At 39.6% G+C, this 18016-nt stretch overlaps 2 protein-coding genes across 4 annotated transcripts in view; both read left to right on the forward strand.

The window, feature by feature from the left end:
• The window catches only part of hycc1 (hyccin PI4KA lipid kinase complex subunit 1), a 55055-nt gene extending 41355 nt beyond the window's left edge, over positions 1-13700 (forward strand). For all 3 annotated transcript variants that reach the window (XM_063015068.1, XM_063015084.1, XM_063015077.1), the window contains exons 8-12: positions 1766-1882; positions 3204-3291; positions 4633-4792; positions 6721-7034; positions 13623-13700. In XM_063015068.1, coding sequence (XP_062871138.1) covers positions 1766-1882; positions 3204-3291; positions 4633-4792; positions 6721-6971 — 616 coding nt within the window. In that variant the 3' untranslated portion in view covers positions 6972-7034; positions 13623-13700. The remainder of the gene's footprint in view (positions 1-1765; positions 1883-3203; positions 3292-4632; positions 4793-6720; positions 7035-13622) is intronic.
• On the forward strand, positions 13544-17335 carry LOC134333216 (hyccin-like). The gene has a single exon (XM_063015096.1). It carries the CDS (start codon positions 13586-13588, stop codon positions 14162-14164), a length of 579 nt encoding a protein of 192 aa, XP_062871166.1. The 5' UTR covers positions 13544-13585; the 3' UTR covers positions 14165-17335.
• The last annotated feature ends 681 nt before the right edge of the window (positions 17336-18016 follow it).

Below are 18016 nucleotides of genomic sequence, written 5' to 3' on the forward strand. Positions count from 1 at the left end.
GAGTCCTTTCCTTCCCTTTCAGGCTCACAGATTTATTAAATAAATGGTTCTAAAAATGACTGGCTGTCTAGCTTATTTATGTAAGTATTTTGGCCTGGTCCCACTCTTTGTGCACATGCATTATAAGGTGCCCATATGCGCCAAGGCTTTTAAAATTCTTTCTTCTTTTAATTCTTTTTGGGTGGCACTGTGGCTAAGTGGGTAGCACTGTCGCCTCACAGCAAGAAGCCCCTGGGTTTGATCCCCAGGTGGGGCGATCCGGGTCCTTTCTGTGTGATGTTTGCATACATGTCTTCGTGGGTTTACTCCGGGTGCTCCGGTTTCCTCCCACAGTCTAAAGACATGCAAGTGAGGTAAATTGGAGATACTAAATTGTCCATGACTGTGTTTGATATAACCTTGTGAAGTGATGAACCTTGTGTGAAGAGTAACTACCGTTCCTGTCATTAATGTAACCAAAGTGTAAAACATGATGTTAAAATCCTAATAAACAAACAAACAAAACTTTTAATTCTTTTTAAACATCTTAAACATTGTAATCTAAACCGCTTCATTTATTCAGTCTGAATTAATGACCCGATGTAAGACCTGTTTTTCCCTACCCTGATGACACCAGCTTAATTGGCATTGCACAGCTGAAGTCCAAGTACTGTACATTGAGCATTAACAATCAGAGCTACTGGAGAGAGCACAGATTACCTCCTACCTACTGAGCTTGTCCAGGGTCTCATTAAATCGCCTTCATAAAGTGTGTTGGCAGGACATCATTGATCCTTGAATAGCAAATCAAATAAGGTTCCTTTTTTCTTGCCATGCTTGATGAATAGAATTGATTTTGATCTGTAGAAATGGTTCTTAACAAAATATTCACAAATTCTAATTTCAAAATTAACAAATATATCACAAAATTAGTTCTGTAACCTTTAATCTATTGCTAGAATTTAGTACCAGAAATGCATTTTCCACTGTATGGGGAGGGATTTGTTCACTGGTGCATCGTCCAATCTTTTTTATTGCATCTTTAGAACCATTTATTACATTTACATTTTCGTCATTTAGTAGGCGCCTTTGACTTACAGTACAAGTACAGTTACAGTATACAGTCTGAGCAATTGATGGTTAAGGGCCTTGCTCAATGGCCCAACAGCAGCAACCTGGCAGTGGTGGGGCTTGAACCAGTGACCTTCTGATTACTAGTCAAGTACCTTAACCGCTAGGCTACAACTGCCTACAATTATGTGGGGCAGCACGGTGGCTCGGTGGGTAGCACTGTCACCTCACAGCCAGAAGGTCCTGGATTTAATCCCCAGGTGGAGCGGTTCGGGTCCTTTCTGTGTGAAGTTTGCATGTGCTCTGTTTTCTCTTGGAGCTCCAGTTTACTCCCACAATCCAAAGACATGCAGGTGAGGTGAACTGGAGATACAAAATTGTCCATGACTGTGTTTCACATTAAAACTTGTGAACTGATGAATCTTGTGTAACCAGTAATTACCCATCCTGTCATGAATGTAACCAAAGTATGTAAAACATGACGTTAAAATCCTAATAAATAAATAAATATTATTACATTGTGACTTAGAAACTCTGTTGCTTTACTGAGGCATTAAAAGCAGTTTAATCACTGAAAAAGCCAACCAACAAATTGCTGCCCTGCTTGTCCATAATAAAATAGAGATTCGAACTCCGATAGTGTGAAATAACAACATGTTCTGCACTCTACTTAAGTAAATATTGAATTAAATATTGTTTCTTGTTCTCTCTGCAGAGTGTGTATCTGTGGTTATCCTAGGCAGCAGTTACGGAGGTATAAAGGCATCAACATCAGAATGATTGTGACTGCAGATTTCTTGGTGCAGTTGATTGCAGGCATTCACTTTGCTTTGTAAGTAATATTGTACTTCTGTTGTTTGTTCTGTTAATGTGTAATACAATTCTGAGGGGTTGATACTGAAATGACATTGAAGCGTTCACCCAGATTTTGTTTTAAAGCTGAATATTGAAGACAAAGTTGAGTTGCACTGTTTTAAACGCCTTTAAGTTTTAACTTCAACTGCACAGTAAACAAATAGGCATTTTTGTGCCTTCGTCTGCTCCCGTATTTAGAGGTCAACACAGCAAATCATTTCCTGTTTTTATCCGGGCTTAGGACTGCCACTGAGAGTGCTCTCACAAGTTCACCTCCCACTGTCTAGGCTGTTCACCCACACCCCAGAGACATAGACAGTGTAGACACCAGACGGACTGATAGCCCAGCTGAGATTTGAATCCCTGATTTCAACAGTAGTGAAGTAGCGTTTTTCACTGCTGTGCCACCTGAGCCCCTTTTTAGATAATTTATTATTCATTCATTTAACTCAATGGATTCAAATCCAGGCTCTGCTATGCAGCCACTGTTGGGTCCTTGAGCGAGGCCCTTAACACTGTGTGCTCCAGGGGCGCCGTACGATGGCTGACCCTGCGCTCTGACCCCAGCTTCCAAACAAGCTGGGATATGCGAAGAAAGAATTTCATTGTACTGTACATCTGTATATGTATATATGACAAATAAAGGATTCTTCTTCTTCTTCATCCTTATTAGAATGGCAGTGGGTTACATTCACAGTTACGGCATTTAGCTTTTATTTCAAGTAAATTGCAGTTGTTGAATAGAATCTGAGCAATTGAGGGTGAATAGCCTTGCTAAAAAAAATGGAAGTGGCAACAAGGATTTAAACCAGTGACCTTCTGATCACTTGTCCAGTACTTTAAACACTGAGCTATTAAACAACTGATCTGAGCATATAATGTTTTACAGTTCTAATATCTGTCTATGCCATAAAATAGCCAATGTGTTGCTGATATGGCAATAAACCCAAACAAACAAAACACTGAGCTACCTCTGCTCTGATTGGTTAACCTTTTGCTGCTCTTAGAAAAATGTGTTGGGATGTAATTTATCAATATTAGTATTATAGATCTTATTTTATTTTTCCTCAGTGTTATGTCCTGATTGCATGGTTTAATCCTGAAATCTTTTATTTCAGTGTTGATTTGCTTGTTTTTCTAAAGTTTTGTGGCATGTCTTTGACATCTTGTTATGCTTTCGACAGTCAGCATAGTCAGAATCACTGTGACGGATCAGGACACTTTTGTTAAATTAATATACACTGTTCTTTATTTAAACCTAATCTCTAAATAAGACTCTAAAAGACTCAATTTTGCAGGTGTAATGGAGAGTCTGATTTGGGCTCCAAAGCTTTGGATGATGTCTTGTATCGAGCCCAGCTGGAGCTTTACCCAGAAGTTCTGCTGGTGAGTTTACTCCTATATTGAGATTTTATGCAAAGCTGCACCATTGCCTACTAGTTACATATAGTATAGTTTTTCAGCTTTAAAAGATGTTACAATATACAAAGGGCTAAAATAATTTACATGTGTTACTGTATAGCAATATGATCATATTCATAATTATTCAGCCAGTTTAGAAACATTTTAATCAAAATTGCCTTTGGTTTATCAGTGGATTTTTAAAGTATATAATTGAGATGCTAAATATAAACACAATTAGATTAAAAATAAAAAAATCCAAATTTGGCTAATTTTTTCTAGCTGCCCATTATGTTTACTTATTTAAGAAACAATAATTAAAACGTTGTATGAATAATTAAAGTACAGATAACTGTAAAACTCTGACCACATAGTGACATCGAAACAGTAGTGTCCTTTAAAACAAAAACGCCATGAACTCTGAAGCCCTGTGATGGATTGGTGTCCTGTCCAGGGTGTGTTACTGTGTTACACCCAGTGATTTGGATCTACGGTGACCCTGACCAGGTTAATGCTGTGGTCAAACACAAAAATGAATGAATATAATAAATATGGGGCAGCAAGTGGTCATTGCAATATGGCATCAGGGCGTTTGCCACACATCCTATATCAGCTTGAGTTTCTTTAGGTACTCCAGCTTGCTTCCACCTCCCATAACATGAAGAAGATGGATTAGCTGAGCTGGTTCTTGTGACAGCTGCCCTGTCCACTCCAGTCTTGCTTTCAGTGTTTGAGTGGTTCAAACCTACTCCGACTTTATTCAGGATAAAAGAGTTATGAAAAATTTATTATAAACAAAAGTAATTATGGTATTGATAATTACAACAATAACAATGAAATTCATAAGAACAATAATACACAAGACTAATAATGTAGTAATAATAATAAATACAATTAAAGCAATTATAATAGTAACAGTAATTCTATTAATTTCAATATTTATAATAATAATTATTATTATTATAATCCTAATAATATAATAATAATAGTTATAATGATAATAATAAAACATTGTATTGTTGATACCCTATTAAAGACTTAAAAACAATACTTTCAGTTTTTTTTGTTTTTTTTTGCTATGAGATACTTTAGATGCCTATGGCTGCATTCACATGATATACATTTTGTGTCATGTTCACTGTGAGGCTGGGCACATATTGCTGTTTACCGCAGCGTTTAAGCCTTTCACATGTTTTGCGGTAGTGTGTCTGGCTGTTCTACTGAGCGGCAAGCTTTAAAACATTGGTTAATTTATTGGGTTGATGGTGTGCTGTATGTTTCTAAATGTCCTCTGTGTGTAAAAGCATGTGTGTGTGTGATTCGTAGGTGGGAAACGCTATTAAGTCATCACTCCACGGAGCAGCCTTGAAATCAAATAGAAAAGGCACTCGCTCCATTCAGGTTGAGATCACACCCACCGCCTCACGGATTTCCAGAAATGCCGTTACCAGTCTCTCAATTCGCGGGCATCGCTGGAAGCGGCACGGTAAGCTAAACTCAATGCCAGCCACTGCAGCAGAGTGATCATACTAGATTACCAAAGACTGTAATGGTAAATGTATGGAAAATCTGTTTGACAGTGATGTTGTCAGATCCATTTTATACTGTCTCCATCGTCTACACACATTTCCATCCAAGTTTGTATTTCCACAGTCATGTCTCATCTGTTTCATGACCTTGGATAAGATAGTGATAGGACACTCATTAATATCTGTTATCGTGATGAGTGAGCCAAGCTTCCTGCAATCTGCAGCTGTAGCAGTGTGGAGATTGGATCTGGTACAGGCAGCTGGCATATTCAGCCTGACGGGCATTAGAGCCTGTCCTCCTCACATCCGTAAGAGTGTACGCCAGTAATTACAGCCCTGTGTCGGGTCAGCTCAGCAGCCCAGCTTTAATTAAAGCATGTATCAAAGAAAGCGCCAATTATGCACCTCATGCAGCTTTTTGGTCCTTGACTTCAGCTTTAAACTATGCCACTAAAAATATTAAAATACTCAGTCATGAAGCCAAAACACAGAAGAATAACACATCCTGCTTTAGACTTTATTCTCTTCATGAATTGCAGTCTGTGCTTTTCAGCTTTGTAGGAATTACACATGCCACTTCCATTTTTTGTGTATTTTGTGTTTGGTTAAAATTGACATTTATTTTCATTTCAGCCATTGTGGTGACTGTGGTGGTTCCTCCACCCTGCAGAGCTGGTCCTCCCTGACGGTATAGATAATGTTTGATTATTTAAACTTTCTTAAACGGTCACTGTAAGTGGGTGAGCTTCAAGAAATATTGTAGTCTTCTAGTGCACTATACACATCTGATCACGAGGGATCAGCCTCTCATAAATCCTACGATAGTGGCCAATACATGATTGGTCATTTTGTGACCACAGGTTATTGTCCAGTATGCAGTTGATCACAAGTAATAAAAGGATAGTTCAGAATAATTGATTGGTCTTAAGTGACTAGTCATCTTGGATCATAGTGATCAAAGGGTAGTGCACTGTATGTGATCAATCACAAAAGAATCGTTATATCATTGTAGAATAGTGTACAAAACACAGTTGACCACGAAAGAACAGGGATGTTCATAGGATAGAGTACATAACATGATTAATCATGAGCGATCTCTCCTCTTGTGATCATATAATTACGAGAGATCTTCAAAAAGTTTCTGCACTTTATATTTTTGTTGGAAACGGTGAGGGCAGGAGGAGTAGTAATTGGTCCTGTCTGAGAGACAGAGAGAGCTTATAGTCTGGTTTTAGTGCCATCTGATTTTCACCAGTTTGGACCGCTCAAAGAAGCTTTAAGAGGAAGAAGATTTTCATGTGATGATGTGAAAGCAGCAGTGCATCAGTGGCTACACGCTCAACCAAAAACATTTTTTTCTGATGAAATTAAAAAGTTTGTATGGCGCCCAGGTGGCACAGCCAGGTGGCACAGCGGGATATTATTGCACACCAGCACCGAGATTCTGAACTCCTTGGTTCGAAACTTGGTGTTGCCACCGGTCGGCTGGGCACCCTCTGGCGGGCATAATTATATAATAATATATATATAATATATAATAAAGTTTTAGTAGACAGTAGGGTATTTGGGACACATCACACAGCTTATACGTAGCACAGGTGGTAATGTCATGCTGTTTTTGTTTGCTGGACTTGGAACTAGCCATTACGGAGTGTACACTACATGACTGATCCTTAATCATTTCAAACATACTGAAAAATATTAAAGGCTCAGTGATTAGCCAGCAAATTAGCCTACCGACATTATCTATATCACTAAATTACCTAACGTTAAATTCCTCAAACTAGTGACCAGCTCAGCAGGGGGATCACCGCTCTCAGCACACTGTCATGTCTGTGTGTGTCTCATGTGCATGTGTTTGTGTGTGACTGCCATTTCCATTCAGAGTCTCAAGAGAACAGTGTAGACTCTCCGGACTCGACTCCGCTCGGCCCCATCCCCACCATTAGCGTTACAGGGGTGAGCGGCGAGCGTGTGGCGAACGGAGAGCTACTGCGGAGCAGAACTGAGGCAGAGGCGCTGGGGGGCGCAACTGAGCTGGGGCAGGACCCTAGAGGTCAAGAGGTCAGGAGACAGAAGTCTGTGCGGAGGCATGTGGAGGACGGCTCGCCCTCCGCAGGGAGGCTCCAGTTCTAGAGCCCCTTGCCCTCCACAAACACTGTGACCTGTAGCCCTTTCCTCTCCCCCTTAGAACCAGAGGTATTATGAGAGGGTGGAGCTATGTGTTATGGGTGCGGGGTATAATGTTTATTTTTGCACACCTTGGCTTGGCATGACTGAGTGGCCTGCAGATCCTGCAAGGAAATCGAAGCCAATTTGTATTAAGCATTTATTAGGATTTGACACGTGACAAAATTTAGCAGAATACTCCAGCATTTTAACCTTGTATTATGTCAGGAAAGTCTGGTTTATACTTTAACAGATGTGCTTCTTTGCAGTTACCAAAATAAACTTATAAAAGGATGGAAACAATGGATTAATGTTTAGAAATTAAGTTCAAGCGCTCGAGATACTGAATACCCCGGTTCGAATCTCAGCTCTGCTACCGGTCGACTGGGCACCATCTAGACACAATTTGGCCACCGTGTCTGCTGGGTGAAGAAATGACCTGACTAAGTGGTTGGGATCTTCAAACGCTGTGCAAGGACTTTGGTTAGTAGATAGAGGCACCTGTGGGTGTAAAGAAGGGGGCCGCTAGGACTGCGCACATGTCGGAGGGCACGTAATCGGCAATATACCCTCCTTGAACGCAATCAGGGATCCACAGCAGCGGAAGACAAGTAATAATCTGTACTTTATGTAGCAGCTTTGCAGCCCATCAGTAGGTCTCGGAAAAACACTTTTTTCAGAGAAAATGGATTTATATTTTCCCTCCAGATCTAATTTTAGCTGCCTGAAATGGAGTGTATCTCATATGTCTCATTTTTAAGTTGCATTATCTACCAATAGCACTATTGCTATTTTGTGGTGAACTCTAGAAGATTGCAGATTCATTGGATAAAAATGCCAAGGTTGTTTACTTTAGTGCTTTTTATTCATTATTGGCAAATAATGAATATTCTGACAAATTCTTAATGTGCTTTCTTTCTGACTTTTTTGATATTATTTTTCTCCCAGTTTAGCGTAGCCAATCTGCTGCTGGGGACCCCAGCTGCATCCAAGAAGGGTGTATATTCGCCTGTCACACACTCACTTCGACGTGTCCACCAATCCCTTCTTATTGACCCATGCTATAGTGGATTTGCATGTGAAGTTGGCTTCACGTACAGAGAGCCACGCCCTGATCTCTGCGCTCCTCCACTTTCTGTACAGGCACCCTGGGCAACCAAGGTCCTTACACAGCATTAATAACCCCACCCCTAAGACTGGTTTCTTCCACTCAGCAAACTGGAAGCCAGTTTTGTCTGCTGCAGGCATAAGGCAATAGTGCCTGCTAGAGGGTGCCCAGCTGACCAGTAGCGGAGCCGAGATTCGAACCCGGGAGCTCAGAATCTCGGCGTTGGTGTGCTAGTGGATCATCTCGCTGTGGGCCCCTTTCTATCTGAATTGACTTAGTATCCTAAAATAATTTGGCAACATTAAATTGTATTTACAAAACTGCCAAATGATTAATTTATTTTAAATTTAAATGCTTACCCATGGCTAAATTACTAACTGTACCACAATAGATTTGTTTCTTGTTGCCAGTTCCATCTTAATAACGCTGATTTTGCATGCAAATGTAAACTACAATATTAAAGCCTGACCACAAGCTTAAGAGTTTTAGGGTTGCATTTTCCACCCAAGGTTAAATTCTTATCCTTCTTATCTTAATTGTATCCTCATTATTAGTAAACCACTACTGATAGTTCACTTTGGCCTCGGCCTGAGTTTGCTGCTGCTTGCCCGATCATAGATCATATATCGCAGTGGGGGAATAAACCCTGTCTAACCTTCCCTTCCTTAAACTCCAATTATGTTTCTGTGGATGCTCAACCAGGTCCATGACTGCTAAATTCCACGTTGATGTGCTAATGCATTAGGCCGCTGTACCACCCTAGCACCCCAAGCCCAATTTAATCCATATATGGGGAAACTGGTACTTATTGTTAAAGATTGTAGTGTTTTATTATTAATTCCTGTCTGTTTCACACATACACTACAGATGTTCTATAGTGATCAATTAAAAATGCTGGGGTATTCCTTTAAAAAAACACTTCACTTAATGAGCTGCTGAGTCTTGTTTTGGTTGTGGTAAGATTTCCTTGCGAGTATCGAGGTGTGCTTAGTCGTGTCTGAACTTTGCTTTGGATGCTGACGAGTCCCTAAAATCTTTTCCTTACACCCTGCAATGGACCCTGTGTGCATGTTCTGCTTCTTGCTACTTCTTATGGTCCTCAAAACCCTATCTCCATCACGTTTAACACTGGAAAGCAACATTATTATTCAGCCTGGACTTTCAGATCCTACTAACAATTTCAGAGGTCACATAATGACTTTTCTCACCTCACTGCTACTGAAACAAAGCGGGCTTGTGAAAGTAATCTAGCTCTAACACTTAACTGCCTGGTTGCTATGGGAAATGGTCATGCTGTAGACTGGCTGTAATAACAGAGGCTTCTCGCCAGCTCCAGATAAGAATACAGCACGCTGTTTCAAGCAAACACTTAAACCTAAAAGCTTTCTAACTGGCTATGTCCTAATTACTGGACTGATAGCTTTCTGTCTGACAACTGTCTTGAAGCATTTTATGGAATGAACTGGTATGTGATTTCTATCCCCATTTCCCTTTAATCTGTCTCATTGCTCTTTCTATTCACTCTGGTAATTCGGTGCTTGATGGACCTTAAATGAATGTTTTCAGTGTTGTATTTCTAAATTGAGGGTGTACTTCCTATTGAATCATTTCTCTAAATGTAAATTGATTTTTGTCAAGCCTTTATCATGGATACAAGTTTTGCATGCACTCTGTTTGCTAAAATAGTTTAGCTCTTAGTAATACTTAGTAATACTTAGTAATAGCTATCTGCAGAATTTTGGTTATTAAAAATATTTTTTTAGCCTTCCTGCAAGTATTTATAAGCTGTAGCTGTAAATACTTTTTGTGTGGCCTGTAAGACTGACCTTTGCCCATTGTTGTGACCCAGCTTAAAAATGTTTACCTCTTAAAAATGTCAGTAAGCGATAAAAAATATATTCTGCAGAATTCAGGTGGGATGACAGATTTGATGCCCTGTTAAAGACATTCCAAACAATTAGTTATCAGACCTAAAATAGGTGACAAATGAAAGGAAAAATCTTAGTGTACCACTGGAACAGCTTTAACACTTCTTGACAGTGATTCAGAGTCTGTAAAACTCTGAAACGCCGTTCCTCCAAAAGACAGTGCCTTGGTTTGTTCTTTATTTGTATGGGTTAAGCACTCGGGCCTGTACCGTTCTCTTGGTGTATGCTACACATATACTCGCTACTTCAGATTTTCTGCTGTAGCTTGATCCACATTTAAGGCCACATCTGGGCCTGCTTAGCATTTTTACACGTCGCAGAGCATGGTAAGATGTTACCTGCTTAATTGTTTTATCTACACTTATGTTTCTCCACTAATTTCTTTAGGGTTTTTTTTTCTTTTATTTGCCACCTATTTTTGCAAACAGACATTTGATTTCCACCTCATGTGTGTACACATGAGAAGTCAAGACATTTATTGCTTAAAAATTCAATTAACAGACATGTCCAGAATCTACTGTAAAGCTATTCTGAAATAAAGCAATAAGCCACGAGAGGCCGTACGTTACTGTGATTTTAGCACGGGGATGATGTTTTTGGCACGACGCGAAGCGGAGTGCCTAAAACTTCTTTCCCGTGCTAAAATCATAGCACTAACGCACGGTCTCCAGTGGCTTATTGCTTTTATAAAACGGCGGTCAACATAAAATACAATAAATACAACAATGTTTAATTCATAAATGTATTTATTGTGTATAAACTTACAATAAAGCATTCTTCCGCGACCCCAGGTAGTTCGATTAACATTGTTGCTAGGCAACATGAGGGCGAAAATAACATTAACTTTTTCTTTTCAGTGGCGTATTAATATGGAATGATGTGAGGTGGTCATAGGTGTGCGTTTATCGGGGATTTTACAACGGCTTCGAACGCGGCTCAGCCAATCAGATTTTAGGACCGGAACTATCCGTTTTATAATTGTAGTTATTTACATAAATAAAAAAAACATTAAAAAATAAAAAAAGTACCTATATTAATATTTTAATATATTAACATATTATTTTAACTATATTATGTATATTAATTGTCTGTCTCCTTAAAGCCAGGAATATGATAAAGAAATTATACACTGATTATTTCCAATCCATTTATAGGCAGATCTGGTCTGCAGATTTATAAGACAGCCATATGTGGAGAAGGGTCTTGACTTTTTCCACTTCAGATTGGATTTCTTGTCAGTTGAAGGCAGTTGCAGTATATTCTCATGAAGCCAATTCATTTTTTGTAGTTTAGTGGTGCAAGGGTTTTAACCTGTGCCCCCCTCCTTTGTTTTATATCAAGTTAAATTATCTGTAGACTAGAAAAGAAGCAAAAGAAAGAAGCAAAATTGCATGACAATACAGTGAAATAATTCAAGAAGATGACCTCAAATTAATGAAAAATGCTCAGAAATAGGTTTCATAATCTTAGAACAGTTTTATTCAAAATCTTATTATGGAAAATAAAAAAAACAGATTTACTTATAGTCTGATAGGACTCGAAGTCCTGTTGCATAACCATGGCTTAATCTTGTGCAGGGCTCTAGACTAACGTTTTGCACTGGTTGCACTGGTGCACCTAACTTTTTTTCTTAGGTGCACCAGCACAAAAGTTAGGTGCACCCAAATTTTCGACCGCATCGCATTTAACACCGCAGTTTTACAGGTTCACTTTTTTTTTTTTTTTTAAATCACTGTCCATACAGGCAATATTGACTTGTAAATAACTAACAATCTGGTCAACATGGCCTCGTCTGATGATCTGTTTGCTGCTGCCTGACAATGAAGGGCAGTGGGGAGAGGGGACACTTGGGCAGTGCATTTATCGAGGCATGTAATGTGTTTTATAGATGCATTGGGCTTTTTCAGCCTTTCAATTCAAAATGTATTAGAACCAGTCACAAATATACTATTGCAGGCCACTGTCTTCTTTACAGTTAATTATAGTATTACAGACTAATTATAGCACACTTATAAAAATTATAAAAATTATAGAGTAAATGTGTATGTATGTGTGTATATCTATTTATATGTGTGTGTATATTTAAAATTATATGTATATGTTTGTGTGTGTGTTAGAGTGTAATCTTAAATGCAGTGCATTATATTATCGGCTTTACTGAATCTTTTACAGATTCCCAAAATCGCTTGCGGTGCACTTACTGCGTATTTTGACTACATGTATTGTAATATATTTTGGTCTTTTAGTTATTTTTATTTTACTTAACGAAAATATTGTCGTGTTTTTACTTTCACTATCGCCGCACTTTACCGCTAGAATTAGCCCCTTGCTACTGTAGAGGGTCGGCTCACCTAGCCGCTGTCCGGTGGGGATGCTGCGGGTCTTTTGCTGTGCGGTGGTGGAGGTGTGGGAATAAAGGCACACGACAGGGTAGAGTCACTTTAACTGTTTAGTCAGGACTTAAGTGAGCGTTACAACACTTTACACCGCCGAGCTCCAGAACCCGAACTTCCATTCTGGAACATCCGGCGAGTCTCATATACAAAACTAAACTTATGGCAGAACGTCCGAACGCACGTGTATAAACCTGGTGCTGCATTCTGATTGGCTGAGCTGAATGTCGCTCACATATCACCGCTACAATATTGTCCCGCCCTTCACTATCTCTGATTGGTTTAGACCATGATATTGGCCTAATGTGTGTCTGTTGTTGTTTTTTTCCCTCGGACGCCTGGTCGCACCGGTGCGACCTGAGATTTTTTTTAGTCGCACCATTGAGAAATTAGGTCGCATGTGCGACCAAATTGGTCGCACTCTAGAGCCCTGTTGTGATTAAAAATATCTTGTTTGCTTGAAAATGGGAAACAGTAGAGAATTCACTGAAATCTGTGACGACATCTAAAAAGATGAATTTAAACACTAACAATTCTGACATCCTACAATACAAAGAAACATTAACAAAAATACCACCCTTTATTTCCTTCTTATCCTTTGCAACCAGTTTTGCGTGTCTGACAGAATGTAAGAATGTAAAGGGTCTGTTAAGAACGCTCTTGGTAATTACAATGTGATGTAACAGTGGGGTGTGTCTGATGGAAGTCAAAGAAACTGGATTTGTATAGACTTGAAGATGTCTTACCACTCTTCTTCAAGTAATTATTGGCTTAGAGGAAAATAAATAAAATGTCTTTTTATTTTATAATTAATATACAGCTACTTTAGTTTTTCAAACCCTTGTTTGTCAGGCAGTGACAACCAAATTGGATGAATGTAACTCGGTCTCACTGTTTTCCTGCACATTGGAACTAAACAAATACTAGCAAACTAAACACAGTGCACCATGATAACCTTATTAATATAAGATATTTATTTGGAAAAGCAACAATAATAATGATAACAGCCTTTTTAGTTCTGTGTTTAAATAATACAGCAGAGGATGCATTTTTAAATGTAGTGAGGTAAATGAGGTTGATGATAAAAAAAAGGATCGGTACCGCCATAGTCCTACACAAATGTTTCCAGTTTGGCTTGACTGACTTAGAAAAATGAAAAATGACTTTTGCTGCTCCTCGTTTCTTACAGATGCGGTGGATCTGGGTTCCCCGGAAGAGCTGATGGAGATCTCGGAGGTGGACGAGGGCATCTACACACAGCCCGCCACTAAAGGGGGCAGCCCTCCTACCATAGTGATCAGCTGTACCAATATCACACCTAGCACTGGGAAAACAGCCAGCAAGGGTCTGCGGCGTCTAACAGGCAGCAAATCCAGCAAGGACCGAGAGAAGGAAAAAGAGAAGGATGCCGAGACCTTGTCCAAGCATTCATGCAATCGGGCTATGAGTGAGAACCTGGACCTGCTTTCCCTCAAGCGTCTCACGCTCACCTCAAGCCAATCGGTGCCTAAAGGTGGCGCACTGAGCCTTTCACGCACCGCCAGCGCTGCCTTCTCACGATCCTTTGAGCAGGTCAGCAACGCACTGGGCGTGAGCAACCGTGCACCCAGCCCCGTCCCTGGTCGCAGTCCCAAAGGGAACCGGCACTCGGCTTGCAGCCTGCAAGAGGAGGCCTACATGGATCACACAAGTCCAGCTAAAATCAGCTTGCAGCTTAGCTCGGATGCCTGACTTAATGAAAATACTGATTCTAAAAGCCTCCAGGTACTCTGGATTTTGAGCCATAAGCCACCAGTTTGTTTGTTTTTAAAAAAGTGAAGAATGAAGAGGTATAAACGACCCCCCAAAACTGTTGCACCTTAAATAAACCAGTTTTTTGTGTGTAATTGTTAGTGTTTTCAAATGAGTGTGTCAAATTGTTCTTATAAATGTATTTAAAATTGTTGAAGAAAAACTGTTTGTTCATGTACGTGTATGTTTTCCACTAACTTTTTAAGGCGGTCAGCCTGGTACTGAAATTTGTACATAAGCTGTAAAGGGTATTTTTGATGCTGTATTGATTCCTATTGATTAATGTTGAAGAGTTGGTATGCTCATGTAGCTTTCCAAACAGGGTGTTGATTACATTTTTAAAAATAGCACAAGTGTGTGTGTGTGTGTGTTAGGGATGCACCAATCCGATATTAAATGTAGGTACCATGGCTTGTATTGGAGGTGAACCTCTGCAGTGTGTGCTGCATCTTGTGTGCTGTATTCAGTGTGTGACATGATAAAACATTCTACACCACCCATCCAATCACAGCAGAGGTCATGCATCATCATGTTCAACAGGTTCTGAGTATGGATGCAATGTTTGCCAATTTGTTTGGGTGTGTTTTTGATTTCCCCGGGCACTTTGTGAATTTTCCTATTAGCATGTCACCCTACGCTCTCAAAAAGATGACCACACTGCTCTGTCTCTTTCAGCCCATTCAGCCAGAGTTGCTGTTACAGTGGCACTGAAGAGACTTTCCACCCCTCTGACACGGCCAACTGTGTGCGTTGAGCACATGGCCAGGCCAGTAGCACCATCAAGACTCATATTTGGGAACTTTTACTCTCTGCAGTGGTGAGCTAATGAGCTAATGTATTAGACTGCTGTTTTACCCGAGTGCCACTTTGCCAGATTTGACCAGTAAATGGTCATTATTCATCTGCAGTTAATTGTGAATTGTTGACAGTCCTACAGTGGCAATAATATTGGGTCTGTTCGAGAACCTAGTGAGCTGCCTTGCTGTCCACTGCCTACATAGGCAGCTGCCTAAGTAGAGAGGATTCTAACTATGTCATCGACTTAAGTCAAGTTATTAAAACGCACTACTTAGACAGCGATTACATTAGTTTTTGCTTACTAAGCCAACACAGTTAGCCTCATGCCATTGAAACCAATGGGATGAGGCGGCACAACGCGCTAGCATGTCAACTAACATCTCCCTCCGTGTACTGAAAACGGTTAAATTGTCACTGACAATCCCGAATTTACAAATGAATAACACTTGTACACATTTATACAAATTAAAAATCAATTATAATTTATTTACATTGAAAATAACTTAGTTGTGCCGCACTGAATGCTGGGATTGCCTTCACCGCTAAGGAAACATCGGATGCTCCCTCGTTATTTAGTTCAAATTTAAGGTACCTTACTAGGCAGCATTTTAGGGCATCTAAGAATTCAGATAGCCGTCTTCTCTGGAGTGTGCATAGGATGACGTAAAATGCTGTCTATGTAGAGAGCGCTCACTAGGTTTTCGAACACACCCATAGATTATATCACCAAAAGGTGTGTACCTGACCATTAGCTTTTGGACATCCCATTACAAAACTACAAGCACTGGTATGGAGTTGGTCCACCTTTGTGGCTAAAACAGTCTTCCTTCTTCCCACTTTAAGAATGTCTATTGAGCTCATTTACTAAAAACACTTTTTTTAAAATTTTTTTTTTTTAATGCATTTTCTCCCGATTTTTTGCGTGTCCAATTTTTACCCAATTGCGTTATGCTTCCTCTCTACTGGTGCTGACCACCACCCCTGATTGAGGAGAGCGAACTGACGCACGCCCCCTCCGATACGTGAGCAGTAGCCATCTGCATTTTTTCACCTGCACCAGCCGAGTTCATAGGCGAATCATCCCTGTGCACGGAGAGCCACAACCTGATCAGCATTATTCCTCTACTCTGTGCGGACGCAATCAACCAGCCAGCAGAGGTCATAATTGCATCAGTTATGAGGTCCCTATCCGGCTACCTAACCCTGTATGAACGACAGCCAAACGTTGTTCATATAGCCGCCCAGCCGGATGACAGATCTGAGATTCGATAGGATACGATGTATTCGAAATCCCAGCTCTGGTGTGCTAGCGTATTTTACCCCTGCGCCACCTGAGCGGCCCACTTGATCACTATTAACTGTATTTGATAAACTTTAAGTAATACAATATGCTTAATGCAAGGGTGGCATGGTGGTGCAGCGTGGAGCCTCCAGTCACTGTGTGGGAAGTATGGCATTTTCTTCCTAAATGTGGGGAATTTTGTCATGGTACTCGGATTGTCTTCCACCATCCAAAAACGCACAGACATGAGTGGGTTGGCTGCTCTAAATTGCACCTCTAGGGTATTAATTCATGGGTGAGGGCTTGCTGCTCTGTTGCTGATCAAGATGAAGTCTAAAAGTGAATGAATTAATTATGCTTTCTGGGCATTTTAAAGTGGACAGACAGTACTCTTCTAAATATGTATCACTTGTTTGGTACATCCAGTCTGATTCCTGGAGCTGCTTATAGCTCGCTGTGGTGCAACATAACTTCTGGTGTACAAGAGGACTTGATTCCAGGATTTTTATCAGACTAAATGTGATATATTTTTCAATCTAATCTATTTTGCTTTAATGAGGAACAGATTTTTCTAGAGGTTGTGGAAGAGACTCTAAACATTGGTATTCATTGGTGGATTGGTGCATCCATAAGTGTGTTTGGTGAGTTAGAAGAACTTTAATTGTGCTTCCCCTTTTCTACATACTGAGCTTTATTAAAAGCTGTCAGTCCTTTGTTTGGCAATATGTCAGTATCTCAAAACAATGAAGTTTTAACTCAGAATTGGTAGAATTGAAGACCAAAACAGTCTTTGTTTACATCAAGCTCTTCTAGTTGTATTTTTGAAGCAATATTATTGTCCTGGCAGCAGAATCTGCCCTTTTATATTGGCTAACAAATTCACTTACGCTAGTAATATTTTCTTATAAAATAAACACAGGTGTTGTGGCTCAGCCGCAGAGTGCAGTATTAACACAACTTCATGATTTGAGACCCGCTTTTCAGCTTAATAATGTTTCAATTATTTAATTATTAAAACAACACAAATCTCATTCAGTTCTGTGTGATTTTTTTTCTGCTTGGATAAGTGTTGTAATCAATTTTGTTCATGAGCTTTTATTCATGTGTGTGTCACTTTTGCTTTCAGTGAGAAAATGTGGAAACACTGTGGTATTGTACTAAATGTGTTGTCTTTTCCAAAAAATAAACAAGAAGCCATGTTATTTTTCTCTACTTTTGAAAATGTTTTAGAATAAATATTTGATCTGAACTGTTGGTGCCTATATTAGTTTTTTTATTATTAATAAATTTAATCAGGTTCTAAAGACTTGTAAAGTGTTTTCTTACATATAATTATGTGCATTTCCAGTTTACAAGTGTACGTACCCCTGGCTAGATTGACAAAATGTTTCCCATTAAAAATGGTCTTTTCCACTAGCACACCAGAGCTGGGATTTCGAATACATTGTATCGAATCTCAGCTCTGCCATCTTGCAGGGCTGGGCGGCTACATGAATAACGATTGGCTGTGGTGTTCAGGGATTCAATTCAAAAAAGCTACATTTGAACAGATAATTTCACGCCAAGTCATTTTTTACTATGAACATTGTACAGTACTACAGCATCTTTAGAGCCTTAAAAATACAAAAGCTACTGGTTTCACTCCTTTTGTAAAAAACAAATTGCTATATTATGCTATTAACTTCCATCCTCCATTATTTTTTAAATAAAAT

The sequence above is a fragment of the Trichomycterus rosablanca genome, chromosome 2, assembly GCF_030014385.1.
Source record: "Trichomycterus rosablanca isolate fTriRos1 chromosome 2, fTriRos1.hap1, whole genome shotgun sequence".
Lineage (NCBI taxonomy): Eukaryota > Metazoa > Chordata > Actinopteri > Siluriformes > Trichomycteridae > Trichomycterus > Trichomycterus rosablanca.